This window comes from Convolutriloba macropyga, chromosome 3 (assembly GCF_964194025.1).
Source record: "Convolutriloba macropyga chromosome 3, txConMacr16.3, whole genome shotgun sequence".
Taxonomy (NCBI): Eukaryota; Metazoa; Xenacoelomorpha; order Acoela; family Convolutidae; genus Convolutriloba; species Convolutriloba macropyga.
The window spans coordinates 75,111,130-75,129,540 of record NC_134470.1 but is presented as its reverse complement, the minus strand read 5'-3'; the positions used below and the strand labels follow the sequence as shown (position 1 = coordinate 75,129,540).

General features: G+C 34.1%; 3 protein-coding genes across 3 annotated transcripts in view; 2 read left to right on the top strand and 1 right to left on the bottom strand.

Moving 5' to 3' along the window:
- Positions 1–18,411, top strand: part of LOC142336458 (sodium-dependent serotonin transporter-like) — a 526,993-nt gene that overhangs the window by 199,232 nt on the left and 309,350 nt on the right. The gene's annotated exons all lie outside the window — the stretch shown is intronic.
- LOC142336452 (dynein axonemal light chain 1-like) overlaps positions 1–18,411 on the bottom strand; it is a 46,591-nt gene that overhangs the window by 15,420 nt on the left and 12,760 nt on the right. The window lies entirely within an intron of this gene.
- LOC142336451 (mitochondrial-processing peptidase subunit alpha-like) overlaps positions 1–18,411 on the top strand; it is a 30,043-nt gene that overhangs the window by 10,959 nt on the left and 673 nt on the right. The window contains exons 7-8 of the mRNA XM_075385296.1: positions 3,854–3,975; positions 4,235–4,427. Coding sequence (XP_075241411.1) covers positions 3,854–3,975; positions 4,235–4,427 — 315 coding nt within the window. The remainder of the gene's footprint in view (positions 1–3,853; positions 3,976–4,234; positions 4,428–18,411) is intronic.

Sequence of the window (18,411 nt, the reverse complement as noted above, 5' to 3'; positions counted from 1 at the left end):
TTTACGCAATCTAATGAATATGTTCTATGTCGAAAGGTCAATTTCAAAAACGGCATTAACCTATTAATCATGGTAGTTAAGTCACAGTGCATTTGGTTATTAAAATTGTTTATAGCGGTCACTAGCTTGCCTTAACTATTGTTAATCGCCTAATTGAGAGCCTTCAGTTTATGAACCGAATTAAGTATATTTTTAGAATGTAACTGAATCTGCGCACACAATGCATACCAAATTAACACTTTTTGACATTTAGAAAACTTCTGCCAATTTCTATCTTTTCTTCTGATTCAATAACTTTGTGCGTGATGTGACTCAACGGAGGCTGTTTTTCGCAACTTTGCCAACTATTCCGGCAGTTTGGGGGCCATTTCACTTATTGGAAAGTAGTCTATAAAAGCGGATTTTTTAATCGATTTTGCTAATTCTTGTCATATTTGTTCGTTTATTATTTTTTTTCAAAGTAATCCACGTCTGCGATCTGGAATCGGAGACAAAGACGGATAATCTTGGCAACAAAATTTTGCTGAGGCAAACAAAAGGATATTTTTAAAGATTTATTGTTTAAGATAGATGATGTACTGTAGCTTAGGTTATTTATTGAGATGATATATCTTGTCCTGTTCATATTTGGTTAATACAAATCTTTATTTTCTCTCGATTACCTTGGTTTGGTGCGATAGCGATAAAATACGTACTTTTAATTGCTCTCAAATATGTAGCGAAGTTTAGCAAATATATTAGTCCTGTGGTCTGTTCTGTGGTTTTTTTCTTATTTTTGTCTGACCTTTTTACCTCTTCGTACTCAAAAACTGCATAAAGAGTTTAAAACAGGGCATTAAGTGGCTGAGCAGCCCTCTTAGAGCCTTACTCTTTACTAGTCTCTAATAAGTTAATCTTAAAAGTTTCACCCCCTCAGTCACCCCGCCCCACAAAAAACACTCCCCAAGTCCAATCTCGTCAATTGGGTTCATACTAAACCTTCTTGAGTCTTTCCCATTATAGACCTCCACATTAGTTGTCAGATAACCTATATCTCCCAATCATTGTAACTATACCATCATGGCAGCTAATGGAAAAAATTGTAAAACCTTATACCCTTGTAAAATCCCACACCTTTGTAAAATCTTATAAAACAGTCGCTCTGACCTATTCAGTAGCACTGCAGAATACAATCTTGCATAACATATGATGTCGCTTTCCAACTCGATAAATAAGCATGGAAATATAACAAATTCTAGCGCATCCTAGGTTTGAAAAATGAAACGTGGCCGCAAAATATGCTATAGATTTTTATTCCTTATCATAAGTACTTCAAATTTATTGGCTATCAATGCGTTCCCGGTTTTCCAATTTTACTAACACATTTTTCATTGCTCTCCGAACCTTATAATGCTATCCGCTCAATGTATTTCTCTAGTCCATGAGGCTAGAGGTCCCACATTAGCTAATATGATTGACTGGGTCCTGAGTCGGCCTGATTTTATCAATTTTAGTGCTTCATCTTTGATGTTTCGTTTTGGGAGTGCTTAGTTTATGTAGTTTTAGTTTATGTTCTCTGCGGAAGTCATATCCCTTGGATCTGATTTTCCTGGCTTTTGATGCCAAACCTTTTCATTCATTTTATGTGCGTAAAACAAGCCACACTCATTTATTCTCAAATTTGACGATTTATATCACACCTTTGTGAACTCTATAAAACAATCGCTCTGGCCTCATCAGTATCACTAAACAGAATACAGTCTTCCAAAACACTTTTCTCTCTTTCACGACATAGAAGCAGAAAAATATAAGAGAGTGGAACTTACCGTTATCATGACTTTGCAAATTTGGCAAAATAATGGCTTCGTTTTAAATGTTATGATTTCAAGAACATAAAATTGTAGCAAATTAGCAGGAGTACAATTAAACGGCAGTAGATTGTTTTTTGCTTCTTGATTTTTAATAGCTGCCATCAGCTTCTCAAACGGCTATTATTTAGGTGCTCTCCTTTTTTACAATTCAAGGAATTGGAATTGTATTGGGGCACTGTCTTTTTTTAAGATCTGTTCACACATTTTCATGATTTTTGAAGTCAAATTAGAGTAGTGATTTTTGTCACGCCGAAACAGGAAGTGGAGCAAAAAAGCGAGTGATTTTGCGGCGCGAAATTTTCTAACTAATTTTAAAGCAGTGAGAAAACGGTGTTTGAACAATAATTCGCTTTCTCGCTAGTGGTTTTTGTTCACATGCGGCAATTTCATTTTTGACTTTTTTAATAGCCGCAAATTGATAGCTGAGGCTAATATTGGCCTTCTCTTGGTTTTTTAAATTTATTCCGTCGTTAAGATTTTTGTTACGACCATATGACGTCACAACCACTTCAAATCTGCTTTTTGTTAATTCGTTCATGCAATTTCAACTGAAATGCGTGCGTGACGTCATTTATCACTTTAGTGGAGCTAGTTTTTTTTGTTCATTCGCGTGATTAATTGCTCTCAAACGAAGTTTGTAGCAATTATATTAGTCCTGTCGGTCTTTTTTAATGCGATTTTTCGCTTGACCAATTTTTCGTCTGACGCTTTTGACTTTTCGTCCTCAAAAACGGGATAAACAGGTAGCGCCCAGCGGGCATTATGTGCTCTCAGAGCCTTTCAGGTCTGTTTCAGCTCAAACTGTCTTGGAGACTTATACTTATACTTATGGTGTGAGGGGCGGTTCTTAGAGGTTGACACCCCCCCCCCCCCCTTTGTTGACCCCCCACCCCCACTATTGGCTCCACCCCCCCTCCCCACCGCGCTTTTGCCCCCCCCCCCCCACCCAGTGCTGCCCCCATCAGCCCCCGGTGCACCCCCCCCCCGTGGCTAGCTACTGACCAAGCCAACCGCTCTCCGGTCGTTTGAGAGCAATTCGCCCGACGTTAGTCGGTTATGTTTAAATTTTTGGTCACGGATGACTTGCCTCACTCTTGAAAATGACTTCCTCACTCTGAAATCGACTTTTCTTTGCTTTAATTCAAAGAGATAAGGTCAAATGAGTGCTTGTCACTCTAATTGAAGGTTATTTAAGAGCAGCTAATAGAAACAGCAATAAGTTATACAGATTCTTAATCAAAATTTAGCATCTCAGCCCTTCATGAAAAGAAAGTTTTTTTTTGGTCTGTCTTTATTACCTTCTTTTTGAGACTACAGATCTATGAAGCTATTGCGGCTATTTTCTGGCAATTTGCCAGCTATGTTCGATTTTTGGATCGGATTTTTTCCAAATAGTTTTCCCAATCCATTCATAGTTCATTTTAGGCCCAAAATTTTTTTAGTCATTTTGACATTGATGTTCTTTTTTTTACAATTTTTTGATCTCATTTTTCTTTCGAAATGGTTTTCCCAATTCAGTCATAGTCCATTCTAGGTCTAGTTTGTTGTTTAGTCAATGAAAATTCTTTGAATTGTACGTCAGGACTTGTCCTATGTTTTTTTTATTCGCTTTACCTTTTGATCAGGTTTTTCGTTTTACATAAGTCACGATTTTCACTCTGTATCAACTGAATGGATTTTAAATGCTTTTAGGCATTGAATTACGCAATTAAGCGAATACGGTCACTGTCAAAAAGCGAAAAATCAAATGAAACGGGATAAACCGATAAAGCCCGGTCATTAAGTCTTTTTGAATTAGGTTATCAAAGTTCCTTAGAGCGATTGCTATCTGATATTAGTATTAAGCTCGATACCCTTCAATTTAGAAGCTTTGCACACTGAATTAGAACAATTTTTTAACTTAGGAAAAAATTTTGTTCAATCCCGATGTGCGTCTAGCGCGTCAACGGCGGCTATTTTCCAGCAATCTCGCCGGCTATGTTTGATTTTACATTGTTGTTTAGGTGGCCCTGGTAAGGGCATGTACTCTCGAATGTACCTGAATGTGCTGAATAGACACTACTATGTTCAGCATGCATCAGTTCTCAACTTCCCTTACTCTGACTGCGGGCTCTTCGCTTTACAGGTGAGCAATGTTAATCAGGTCTTGATTGAAATCAATCAGTCATCAACTGGGAACGTCTGTGTACGTCTTAATATGCAAATAGGACTCGTATCATCTGATAAACATTTGATATAATTCAGATATGGAATTTGTTACTTTTCAAACTAAAAATATTTTAAAAGACGGTAAGAAAATTTGAAAAGTAAATTGAGGCAGAAAAGTTACCGCTCAAGTTCTGCTGAAAATAGGAGAGATTTCGTACCTAATCTTGTATTCTCAGTTGTCTTGTGAGCCTGAACGTGTGCGTGATACATGTGCAGTTGGCGTGAAGGAGTTGTTAAACATGGTGCAGTCACAAATAGACAGCGAAGAGCTAGAGAGAGCCAAGAATCAACTGAAGGCTATGATGTTTGCCAATTTGGAGGCTAAACCTGTCCAGATGGAGGACATTGCCAGGCAGATCCTGAGCCAGGGTTAGTTACAATACTTAGGGTGAGTAACAATAGAGTTATTGAATATACCTAATGAATATTATTGAATATACCTAATGGTGCATTTGTGGAGATCTGTATGTTGCTTTATATTGAGTTTGAATTAGTTGACCCGCTATTTAAGTCTTGTAGATAATCTCGAAAGCAAAGCAATTTTTCAAAAAAGCGCGACAAGCATAAGTTAGTTATTTCGCTCGAGCAAGCGGTAAGTCAGTTATTTGCATGCTTAGGTATGCTTGATAGCGGTGAAACACTCGAGAGGCTATTTTGCGTTTTTACAAATCAAAGTTGAGTTACATTACTTGAAACAAAGTTGCCTAAAAGCCAAAAAATGCGAACTGCTTTTGTAAAAGCGATTAAATTTGTTCCGTTCATTGGCTGCCTGAAGTGACTGAATTGAAACAAAAGTGAGCCTAATCTTCAGACCACTGATTTATTTGAAGTAAGATTCTAGAAGTTGACCGAAAGCTAGCTTGCTGCAACTTCCAGAAAGTATGTTTTAAATCTTTTAGGCGTGGCAGACGAATTATGTATATCATCAAATAAAAGATCAAAGAACGTTGAGAAGTTTTTAAATTGCGTACTCGATTTGTATTTTTGCAAGTGACAGAACACAATAGGAGGCATCTTTTTGTCAAGTGTGTTCTGTTGTTGAAAAATTTCAAGGATAAGAATTAGTTCCATGTCTCAGAAATTAGCCTGTTAATAGCCGCCGTCATCCTCTCAAGCGGCTATTATTTAAGCACTCTCCTTTTGTATATCATTCAAAGAATTTGAATTGCATTGGGGCGCTGTCTTTTTTTAAAAGATCTGTTCACACATTTTCATGATTCTTGAAGTCAAATTGGAGTAGTGATTTTGGTCACGCCGAAACAGGAAGTGGAGCGAAAAATCGAGTGGTTTGGCGGCGTGATTTTTTTTGCTCTAATTTTAAAGTAGAGTGAGAAAACGGTGTTTGAACAAAAATTCACTTTCTCGTTAGTGGTTTTTCGTTCCCATGCGGCATTCTGACATAGATTTTCATTTTTTTAAAAATTTTTTTGATCTGATTTTTTTGAAATGGTTTTCCCAATTCACTTATAGTCCGTTATAGGTCTAGTTTGTTGTTTAGTCAATGAAAATTCTTTGAATTGTACTTCAGGACTTGTTATTTTTTTGTACTTCAGGACTTGTTATTTATTCCTGCTATGTTTTTTTTTAATTACGTAATGTAGTGAATAGGGTCAATGTCAAAAGAGCAAAATCAAAAGATACGGGATAAACCGATAAACGCCCGGTCATTAAGTCATAGTGCCATAGGTTATCAAAGTTCATTAGACCGATTGCTAGCTGATATTAGTATTAAGCTTCATACCCTTCAGTTTAGAGGCTGAAGTAAGTATAGGTTTAGAATCTAACTGAAACTGCACACTGAAATTTTTGAAACTTAGGAGAATTTTTGTCAATTTCAATCTCGTTTTTTCTTTTCTTTTTCAATCACAATGTGCGTCTAGCGCGTCAACGGCGGCTTTTTTCTGGAAATCTGCCGGGTATGTTCAAGAAAAGATGTCAATTACTCTCCAATGAAATTTGTAGCAATTATTATTGTGTGACCATTTTTGTAATAATTTTGTTTGATTTAAATTTTCAAACGATTTTTTATCCTTGACTTTTTGAGTTTTTCCCAATATAACAGGTTCTGTGGCTGACAGTTTTCAGCAGCCAAGCTCAATTGGTTGAAGCATCCTAGTAAAGTCAGATTAAAAATTCCTGATATTGGTTCCATTTTTAAAGACATTGCCTGAGAGCAATGGCGCTGAAACTTATCGCTTGAGAGCATTTTGCGCGACGTTAGCTGGTTATGTTTTCTGTTGAAATTAATGGCTCATCTGGTAACATCAGATTTTGAGAGCTTATTTGAATCAGCATGTGTAAATCATATTTCAGAGCACATTGAAAACGTTCTTTAAATTGCTCTCGAACGAAGTTTGAAGAAAATTTTTGTAAACGTGTGTTGCTTTTTAATGTAACAAGGAGGCTCGGTAATGTGCGATTGCACATAAAGTTCCGACCCCCCTTATCCACATTTTTAGCATAATTGTCTACCAAATGAGGAACAGATAGAAAACCCCAAAAAGTCAAGTATTTTTCAAAAAGAAAAAAAATTGGTGTATGGACGAAAAGATAGCCTCCAAGGCAAATAACTCAGTGGAGTAAAAATGATGCATTAGATTGACGAGATCTGCCATTATTAAGAAAGCGATTCAAGACGAACAGCAAAATCTAACAAAACAGTAAAATCAAATCATAATCGAAAATTTTGTCCCTTTTTAAATAAAACCTAATAATCAAGTCAAAATAGCGTCAGATAAAACAGAAACTAAACAAAATAACTTGTATTTCACCAGAAAAGATATGGGACCAGTCCATAATAAGGCTTGGTAACAATTGGAGAATAAAGAACAAAATTAGTAAATTTGAGAAGTTCGCTTATTTTTTTTCTAAAAACAATTTATTTCAAAGTAATGCAAACCATTAGAAATCAATTAAAATATCCCATAGTTTTACAATTACCAATGTTTATTAAAATGGGAATTAAGAGCTTTCGGGATTCAATTTTTATGAGGTTACAAAAAGAACAACAAATAGACAACAAACAAAAAATCACTTACATTTTGCCAGAAAACGCTTTCAAAGCCGTAAAGCCATACTTTGGCACTCAAATTATGTTTGAATGCAGCTCCTTCAAAAACCGAGATTGTATTATGTGACTTCTCATTAATGAAACCAGGTAAAAAGCAGACAAAAAAGAAAAAGCAAAATTAAGTACTACTTGTCTTTTTTTCGAAAAAAAATTTCCAAGACATGAAAGCCATTAATTACGAGATTAAATAATTAAATAGGCTCGTATATTCTTCCAGAGGATGCCCTTGAGACCTGCAATTATCCAGAATATATCTTAAGTCTACAAAAAGGCCGTAAAATTTGACAAAAATCAGAAATTAATTTGCTTTTTTTAGTGAAAAACTTGTGTCGAAGCAACTTAAGTCATAACGAGATCTTTAAAATTTTTAGATTTTGTGACACCAATCCCTTGGACACCTTTCCTTGACAACAATATTGTCAAATTTGGCCTGTAGTGAAAGAGACTAGGTAACAAACAGAAAAAAGGAACAAAATTGCGAAGTTAAAAAGTGTTTTTTTTTTGTTTTGGAAAGCAATAGTTATCGAAGTCACGAAAGGCTTCAGCTATCTACTGATATCAGAATATCGGCCCATCTATTCTTCCATGAAAAGCCAACAAAACTGGGTCATTGTACATAAAATATCATACGACTAAAAAGACAAATTAATTAGAAACGACAGTTGAAGACAAAATTAAAAAATTCAATTGAATTCTTCAAGAAAGTATTGTAGAAGTAGTTAAAACCAGACTTTATCCTCAAGGATTTTAATATTATCGATTGTGCCTTATTTTGAACGCCGATAATGTGACATATGAACCGTCAATAGCGTGATAATGTGACAAAACTAGAAAAATTGAAAAATGGGCAAATATCTGAAAAAAAATGTGAAATCTAGTGGTATCAAAGCCAGAAAAGCATTACTTAAGTAGTAAATTCGCAATAAAGAAGGAATTTGTAAGCAGTAGAAAGAAGAAGCATTCTTTCATTGCTGACACTAAGCTACAAGCTGACCAAATTAAGACAAAACTGGAGGCAAAGTTCAATAATCCATTATTTATTTTAAAAAAATATATTTTTAAAAGTCAAAACGACAATAGGCTTTTAAGTAATAAACTAGATAAAATAGTTTGGAGCTAATTAAGAAGTGATTTGGACCTATTAATAGTGAGCTTTGATTTCAAACGTTCTGTTATTTCATTAAAATATAAAAAAGATAGAATTTTTTTAAATAAAAAGACCGACTGATTACAATCCGACTTATTTTTGTGTTGTAACAGTCCAAGATTGGTCCAAAACTGGCCCTGTTTATTCTGTTCGTCCACTAAGAAGACTTAATTTTTCGAATTTTATAGATATAAATTTTTTTATAGTTAGAAAATAAAAAATAAATACTGCGTTTTTGATAATCATCGAGTAAAGTTAGGAAAAACGGCAAAGTTTTAATTACGGAGCACTCGCAACAGAACATGAAGAAGAAATAGCCCCCATTTGAGTCTACAAAGATTGTGTTGGTGGTGTTTGGGTGTGTACTTCCTGAAAATTTAATCAAAGTGGACTAAAGACGCTTATTTTGTGCTGTTTTCGATGAAAAAGTCTGAATTTTGAAATACTTAGCCAGAACTTTTGACAAAAAATGAAATAAAAAAGCTGACAATAGTTTTTGCCTTTAAAAATAAAATCAGCAACAGTTTTTTAAAAAATTTAACAAATTTTTTCAAAATTAGCGAAATTTTAGTCAAAAATTCCTGAAAATGTGAATAAAATCAACGGAATTCACTCTCAGAAGTTTAAACCTCGATAACTTTTTCTCAGAAGTTTAAACCTCGATAACTCCCTGTAAGAAATGCAAATCAAAAAATTTTTCTAATTCCATATTCTACGCTGGACAAGCTTTCTAATGATACCAGTCTGAACTCTCTCTGCGATGAATATATCGATCGGCCAAAATTGTCTGAACAAAAAACCCACTTGAGTATATAGTTCCTCCCCCCCCCCCTTAAGTGGGGTCGGAACAATAACATTGCTATACAGTTTCTTTTTGAACATTCGTTTGATATCTCTTCGCGAGAAACTTTCACGGGATCTAAATTGTGGGTCGGATCTAAAGTGAATTTTTGCGGGATCTAAATAGCTATTTTTCCGAAATTAAGGATGTTGCTATTGTAATATAGAATATTACAAGGGCGCGATAGCTGAGTGGTTAAGGGTTCAGTATAGCACGGTGGAGGTCGAGGGTTCGAACGCACCCTATTCGGATTTTTTTTTGCATCCATAAAGAAAACGTTATATGAGCTACAGCCCCCTCGAAATTAAATTGACCCGACTGTAGTTCGAGAGCAATTTACCCAACTTTAGTTGCTTTGTTTAGTTTGATTTAGTGAAAAATGATTATTAAGCTTCCAGAAGATTCAACTGCGTCATGTCTTTTTTAATTCAAGAACTGAAAAGGAAATTTTGTTCACCGAATGTTGAATTTCTGAAATCCTTAATCATTACTTTGAAATCTTTTTAAGCTTTTTGCATCTAGAATTCAGTTTGAATTGAAAGGAGCTGATCAGTTTGTAGGGATTTGAAGAGGGAAAAAATTGTGAATAAAAATTTTAGCTATTTTGATTAAGTTTCGGCGTTCTTTTTATTTTCGCCCATTGGATATAGTTTTTATTAATTTCCTGAAGACTTTTATGATTTCAGCTTAAAGTCATTTCAAAAACAGGTCACAATCTTTAATCTTATCAATTTTGGAGCTTAAGTTGTACTTTCTTTTTAAACTCTCTGATTTGAAAAATGTTAGAAATTTATCAAGGAGTTAGTAGGAATAAAACGTACATTGTTTTGCTTGTGGTTTGGAGAATTCTCCTCTGGGTTTTTCGACGAAGTACACTGACGATTCCACGACATGATAGGATTTTTCATTGGTACAAATATGTTATTTATTTCTCAATTTTTTCTCACTGAACGCTTACTTTTTATGTCGTTTTGTCAAATCTTTGAGTCAAAGTGGCTTTTTCAAAATTGATGAGTCCACTGTACAGGCTCATACGAGCCCTCTTGTTTCTTAATTGCTAATATTATTGTTTTTGCCATTTGTTCGATATTTCTTTGCGTAAGGCCTTGCATTTGATCTCGCAATTTTTCGGCAGTTCTGCAGGGAAGACCGCTACTGTTTTTTGTATATAATTATCCGATGAGGTATTATTTTCAAATTTTAACGAGCTTTTAGTTTAAATTTCGAATTTTGTTGCCCGCGAAAGACTGGTTATCTTATTGATTTTGCATTGATTGACTGATGCTTCTTTGGTTGTGGAAAATGTTGTATATAATTTTGTTATATTTCACTTACTGAGAATATGTCATACGAAAAATTGTTTTCGCCAACAAGCTTTTAGAAAGTTTTGAAAAGTCAGCTGAAATATTGTATGTTTCCTTTTCCCCACGTGACAGAAATTATTTTCTCATTGGCCTGTTTTATTAAATTATTGCGTTCTCTGCTATTGTATTGATTTGCTAGCTAATAAGAGGTGGAATGTAATTATACATTAAGATCTTAAAAAGTGAAAGAGTTTGAAAAGTGTAATGAGGGGAGGTTTGGGTGTTGCAGAATATTCGGGTCTTTCCCATTATAGCCCCCACCTTCGAACTTAGTGGTCATATAACCTATAGCCCCCCCCCACCACCACCACCAATCATGATAATTATATCATAATGGGGGGGCTATAATGGGAAAGACTCGAATATTCTACCTGACTTGAACTAATCCAAATCTTATTAATTGCTCTCAAACGAAGTTTGTAGCAATTATATAGGTCCTGTCGGTCTTTTTTAATGCGATTTTTCGCATGAACGATTTTTCGTCTGACGCTTTTGACTTTTCGTCCTCAAAAACGGGATGAACAGGTAGCGCACAGCGGGCATTAAGTGTTCTTAGAGCCTTTCAGCTCTTTTAGTCTCCAAGTATGCGATTCAGAGAAACTGTTTTGAAGTTTCTCCCCCCCCCCCCCCCACCATATCACCACACCCCCCCAATTCCTACCCTGCACCGAAAGCTAGCTTGCTGCAACTTCCAGAAAGTAGGTTTTAAATCTTTTAGGCGTGGCAGACGAATTATGTATGTCAACAAATAAAAGATCAAAGAACGTTGAGAAGTTTTTAAATTGCGTACTCGATTTGTATTTTTGCAAGTGACAGAACACAATAGGAGGCATCTTTTTGTCAAGTGTGTTCTGTTGTTGAAAAATTTAAAGTATAAGAATTAATTCCATGACTCAGAAATTAGTTTTTCAAGAAAAGATGTCAATTATTCTCCAATGAAATTTGTAGCAATTATTATTGTCATGTGTGTCTATTTTTGGAATAATTTTGCTTGATTTAACTTTTCAAACGATTTTTTACCCTTGACTTTTTGAGTTTTTTCCAATATAACAGGTTCACAGTTTTCTTGGTTTACAGTTTTCAGCAGTCAAGCTCAATTGGTTGCAGAATGCTACTAAAGTCATCTATAAAAAACGCCTGGATATTGGCGTTTTAAAGACATTGTCTGATAGCAATGGCTCTGAAACTTATCGCTTGAGAGCATTTTGCCCGATGTTAGCTAGTTATCTTTTCTGTTGAATTTCATGGCCCATCTGATAACAACATCAGATTTTGAGAGCTTGTTTGAACCAGCATATACAAATCAAATTTTTAAAACACATTGAGAGCGTTGTTTAAATTGCGCTCGAACGAAGTTTGAAGCAAATTTCATTAATTTGTGTTGCTTTTTAATGCAATAACCTTGCATTACAGTTTTGTTATTGAAAATTCGTTTGTTATCACTTAGCGAGCGACTTTTTCACACTTGACTTTTGCAGGATCTAAATTGCTATCTTTCTGAAATTAAGGATGTTGCTATTGTAATATAGAATATTACAAGGACTCGATAGCTGAGTGGTTAAGAGTTCAGTATAGCACGACGGAGGTTGAGGGTTAGAACGCATCCTGTTCGGATTTCTTATTAATAGCCGCCCTCATCTTCTCAGCCGGCTATTATAGCGCTCCTATTTTTTTTTACAATTCAAAGAATTTTAATTGTATTGGTGCGCTGTTTTTTTAAGATGTGTTCACACATTTTTCAATGACTTTTATCGTTCAAAACGGGATAAACAGGCGGGCATTAAGTTTCATTAGAGGCCCAAAGTGGGCTTTAGTTGTCCTTCAAGTGCTAATAGTGGTGCAGCTGCTGGGATTGCCTTAACTTAAGGTTGAAAGGTCATTTTTAGGAGTTTTTGGGCTCGAAATGGTGCAATTTTTCATGTTTTTTGTTTGATTAGTCTTAGTTTGAAGTTTTTAAAAGTTGATTAAGGTCTTTTGCGACACAAAATTGCTTGTTATGAACATTTTATGAGCTATAAGTTTTGGTACTACAAACACAAACACGCGAAAGGATACTAATTTTTGCAATTTTTTCAGGTTTTTTTTTGAAAATTTTTGTCATTTTTTGAGTTTTTAGCCTTAGGTGCCAAGAAATCTCCTCATGAGTTTGATAAAAGGTTTGATGATAGATTCCTGCATAGTTTCTAGTGGCAATGGAATGGTTTTCAACTTTTTGCCGTCATGAATTTCAGCATTTTTTGACAAACCTTGCAATTTTTTCATATTTTTGACATTTTTTGTCATTATTCAATTGTTTGAGTCCCAGGGGCCAGAAAACCTCATTAGGGGTTGGATAATAAGTTACTGAAAAGTTTTTAGATGACATGTAATAGGTTTCAACTTTTGAATATCACAAATTTTAGCAATTTTTTTTTGGACAAAATTCGCATTTTCAGGTTTTCGAAAAGTTTTGTCATTTTTTTTCAGTTTTTCCAGCTTCAAGGACCAGGCAGTCTCCTTCAAGTTTTGTTAATAGAGCACTTCATAGTTTCTAGTAACAATGGAAGGGTGTTTTAACTTTTTAATGTCTCGAATTTTAGCATTTTTTGGATAAAATCTGCAATTTTAAGGTTTCCTAAAGTTTTTGTCAGTTTTTGATATTCGCCCTTTCTCAAGTGCGTTAAAAGCTATTCCATGTTCTGATAAAAAGTTACTGCATGGTTTTTAGTTTAAACGGATTTGTTTTCAACAATTTAACCTTTCGACTTTGGAAGTTTTTTGATAAAATTTGCAATTTTTTCGAGTTTTTTTTTTCAAAACATTTCTATTTTGTTTGTTTTTTCTTGTCTCAGTAGACAGGTAACCTCATTCAGTGTTTGATAGTATGTTAACAAATATTTGCTAGGGGCAATTGAATGGCTTTCAACGTTTTAATTGAAAGAATCTCTATTTTTTGAAGTTTGAAATTTTTTCTAAAAATGATTGCCTATCGATCTATGAGCCAATGAGTTTTTTAAAGCTTGGAATTGGGTTACTGGGTAGCCTCTAGAGACACAGAAATGAATCTGAAGATATTTCTAGCACGATTTTCAGCAACATTTTCTGATAATTTGCAATTGATTTCTTTTCCTAAATTTTTTGGTCATTTTCGAGTCAATCGATCTTCAAGGGCCAATGAATATTTTTCAGGTCTTGCAGATATAATACTGGACCGATTTCAGAAAGAAAGGTTGATTTTGAACATATTTTTGAAATAGGTATTTTTAAAGGGAAAAAATTTTGCCTTAGGTTTAAAAGCTTCGAGTTTTAGCAATGAGTATATTTTGTTTAGTTTTGATTCTTTTAGTTTCTCAAATTTTTGAGATGATTTCGTTTGTGTTCTGGCAATGGTGCAATTTTTCATGTTTTTTGTTTGATTAGTCTTAGTTTGAAGTTTTTAAAAGTTGATTAAGGTCTTTTGCGACACAAAATTGCTTGTTATGAACATTTTATGAGCTATAAGTTTTGGTACTACAAACACAAACACGCGAAAGGATACTAATTTTTGCAATTTTTTTCAGGTTTTTTTTGAAAATTTTTGTCATTTTTTGAGTTTTTAGCCTTAGGTGCCAAGAAATCTCCTCATGAGTTTGATAAAAAGGTTTGATGATAGATTCCTGCATAGTTTCTAGTGGCAATGGAATGGTTTTCAACTTTTTTGCCGTCATGAATTTCAGCATTTTTTGACAAACCTTGCAATTTTTTCATATTTTTGACATTTTTTGTCATCATTCAAGTTGTTTGAGTCCCAGGGGCCAGAAAACCTCATTAGGGGTTGGATAATAAGTTACTGAAAAGTTTTTAGTTGACATGTAATAGGTTTCAACTTTTGAATATCACAAATTTTAGCAATTTTTTTTGGACAAAATTCGCATTTTCAGGTTTTCGAAAAGTTTTGTCATTTTTTTCAGTTTTTCCAGCTTCAAGGACCAGGCAGTCTCCTTCAAGTTTTGTTAATAGAGCACTTCATAGTTTCTAGTAACAATGGAAGGGTGTTTTAACTTTTTAATGTCTCGAATTTTAGCATTTTTTGGATAAAATCTGCAATTTTAAGGTTTCCTAAAGTTTTTGTCAGTTTTTGATATTCGCCCTTTCTCAAGTGCGTTAAAAGCTATTCCATGTTCTGATAAAAAGTTACTGCATGGTTTTTAGTTTAAACGGATTTGTTTTCAACAATTTAACCTTTCGACTTTTGGAAGTTTTTTGATAAAATTTGCAATTTTTTCGAGTTTTTTTTCAAAACATTTCTATTTTGTTTGTTTTTTCTTGTCTCAGTAGACAGGTAACCTCATTCAGTGTTTGATAGTATGTTAACAAATATTTGCTAGGGGCAATTGAATGGCTTTCAACGTTTTAATTGAAAGAATCTCTATTTTTTGAAGTTTGAAATTTTTTCTAAAAATTATTGCCTATCGATCTATGAGCCAATGAGTTTTTTAAAGCTTGGAATTGGGTTACTGGGTAGTCTCTAGAGACACAGAAATGAATCTGAAGATATTTCTAGCACGATTTTCAGCAACATTTTCTGATAATTTGCAATTGATTTCTTTTCCTAAATTTTTTGGTCATTTTCGAGTCAATCGATCTTCAAGGGCCAATGAATATTTTTCAGGTCTTGCAGATATAATACTGGACCGATTTCAGAAAGAAAGGTTGATTTTGAACATATTTTTGAAATAGGTATTTTTAAAGGGAAAAAATTTTGCCTTAGGTTTAAAAGCTTCGAGTTTTAGCAATGAGTATATTTTGTTTAGTTTTGATTCTTTTAGTTTCTCAAATTTTTGAGATGATTTCGTTTGTGTTCTGGCAATGGTGCAATTTTTCATGTTTTTTGTTTGATTAGTCTTAGTTTGAAGTTTTTAAAAGTTGATTAAGGTCTTTTGCGACACAAAATTGCTTGTTATGAACATTTTATGAGCTATAAGTTTTGGTACTACAAACACAAACACGCGAAAGGATACTAATTTTTGCAATTTTTTTCAGGTTTTTTTTGAAAATTTTTGTCATTTTTTGAGTTTTTAGCCTTAGGTGCCAAGAAATCTCCTCATGAGTTTGATAAAAGGTGTGATGATAGATTCCTGCATAGTTTCTAGTGGCAATGGAATGGTTTTCAACTTTTTGCCGTCATGAATTTCAGCATTTTTTGACAAACCTTGCAATTTTTTCATATTTTTCGGCTATTATTTAGGTGCTCTCCTTTTTTACAATTCAGGGAATTGGAATTGTATTGGGGCACTGTCTTTTTTTTAAAAGATCTGTTCACACATTTTCATGATTCTTGAAGTCAAATTGGAGTAGTGATTTTGGTCACGCCGAAACAGGAAGTGGAGCGAAAAAGCGAGTGGTTTTGCGGAGTGAATTTTTCTCGCTCTAATTTTAAAGTAGAGTGTGAAAACTGTGATTGAACAAAAGTTCGGTTTCTCGGTAGTGGTTTTTTGTTCGCATGCGGCAATTTCACTCTGATTTTTACTGTTTTTTCGATTTTTGGATCGGATTTTTTTCTAAATGGTTTTCCCAATGCATTCACAGCTCATTCTAGGCCTAGTTTTTTGTTTGAATTAAATTTTCATTTCTCGCTGGTCGTTTTTTTTGTTCACATGCGGCATTTTGAGATTGATTTTCTGTTTTTTCTTATTTTTTACGATTTTTTTTAAGAAATGGTTTTCTGATTTCACTCATAGTCCATTCTAGGTCTAGTTTTTCTGTTTAGTCAATGAAAATTCTTTGAATTGTACGTCAGGACTTGTCCTGTTATGTTTTTTTTACTTCGTCGAACTTTTTTTCGCTTTACCATTTTGCCGCTTTTTCGACATTTTGCGTGAAATCTTTTTGACTTCTCTAGGCTAGTTTCTCTCTTCTCTCATTCTGCTAAAAGTGAATTTGAACATCAGTTGCTCAGCAAAGCAATTCAAAATGAACAGAGTTGGTATAAAAAATTGAAGTCAGAAATAGAAACGGGATAAACCCATAAAGCCCAAATTTAGATGCCCTCTATTTGAACGTCGTTCCTATAAGTCTTAGTTACCATATCTTGTGCTTATTGGTATTGATAGTAGCCGCTGTAGCCTCTCTCTAAGAAACAGAGGTATGTTCAACTACGAAATGTAATTAAAATAAATCGGACTAAAAAAATAATTTTGTACAAAAATCTTTTTTTTTCATCATCTTCTATTCTTTCAATCCCAATCATGCTTATTGGAATCAACGGCGGCTATTTTCCGGCAATCTGCCGGGTATGTTTCGACTGTCGTTCGAGACGCAACATTCGACTGTCGTTCGAGAGCAATTTGCCCAAGTTTAGTTGATTTGTTTTCAGTTTGGTTTAGTAAAAAATGATTATTAATTTTCCAGAAAATTCAACTGCGTCATGTTTTTTTTTAATTCAAGATCCGAAAAGGAAAATTTTGTTCTGTGAGAACAAAAATCACCGAATGTTCAATTGTTGATATCCTTCATCATTATTTTGGAATCATTTTAAAGCTTTGTGAATCTATAGTTTAGTTTAAATTAAAAGATGCTGATAAGTTTGAAGGGATTTGAAGAGGAAAAAAAATAACGAAAATTTTCAGCGTTCTTTTTATGTTGGCTAATTGAATATAGTTTTTTAAATTAATTTCCTGAAGACTTTAACTGATTTGAGCTTAAAACCATTTCAAAAACAGGTCACAATCTTTAATCTTATCAATTTTGGAGCTTAAGTTGTTATTTGTTTTTAAATTCTCTGATTTAAAAAATGTTAGAAATTTATCAGTGAGTTAGTAGGAAAAAACGTACCACATTGTTTTGCTTGTGGTTTGGAGAATTCTCCTCTGGGTTTTTCGACGAGGTACACTGACGATTCCACGACATGATAGGATTTTTCATAGGTACAAATATGTTATTTATTTCTCAATTTTTTTCTCACCGAACACTTACTTTTTATGTCGTTTTGTCAAATCTTTGAGTCAAAGTGGCTTTTTCAAAATTGTACAGGCTCCACTGTACAGGCTCATACGAGCCCTCTTGTTTCTTAATTGCTAATATTATTGTTTTTGCCATTTGTTCGATATTTCTTTGCGTAAAGCCTTGCATTTGATCTCGCAATTTTTCGGCAGTTCTGCAGGGAAGACCGCTACTGTTTTTTGTATATAATTATCCGATGAGGTATTATTTTCAAATTTTAACGAGCTTTTAGTTTAAATTTCGAATTTTGTTGCCCGCGAAAGACTGGTTATCTTATTGATTTTGCATTGATTGACTGATGCTTCTTTGGTTGTGGAAAATGTTGTATATAATTTTGTTATATTTCACTTACTGAGAATATGTCATACGAAAAATTGTTTTCGCCAACAAGCTTTTAGAAAGTTTTGAAAAGTCAGCTGAAATATTGTATGTTTCCTTTTCCCCACGTGACAGAAATTATTTTCTCATTGGCCTGTTTTATTAAATTATTGCGTTCTCTGCTATTGTATTGATTTGCTAGCTAATAAGAGGTGGAATGTAATTATACATTAAGATCTTAAAAAGTGAAAGAGTTTGAAAAGTGTAATGAGGGGAGGTTTGGGTGTTGCAGAATATTCGGGTCTTTCCCATTATAGCCCCCACCTTCGAACTTAGTGGTCATATAACCTATAGCCCCCCCCCCCCCACCACCAACCATGATAATTATATCATAATGGGGTGGGGGGGCTATAATGGGAAAGACTCGAATATTCTACTTGACTTGAACTAATCCATTTTCATACTAATTTTCAACTAATTAATAAGACTTGAACTAATCTTATTAATAGCTCTCAAACGAAGTTTGTTGCAATTATATTAGTCCTGTCGTTTTTTTTAATGCGATTTTTCGCTTGAACGATTTTTCGTCTGACTCATTTGACTTTTCGTCCTCAAAAACGGGATAAACAGGTAGCGCCCAGCGGGCAATAAGT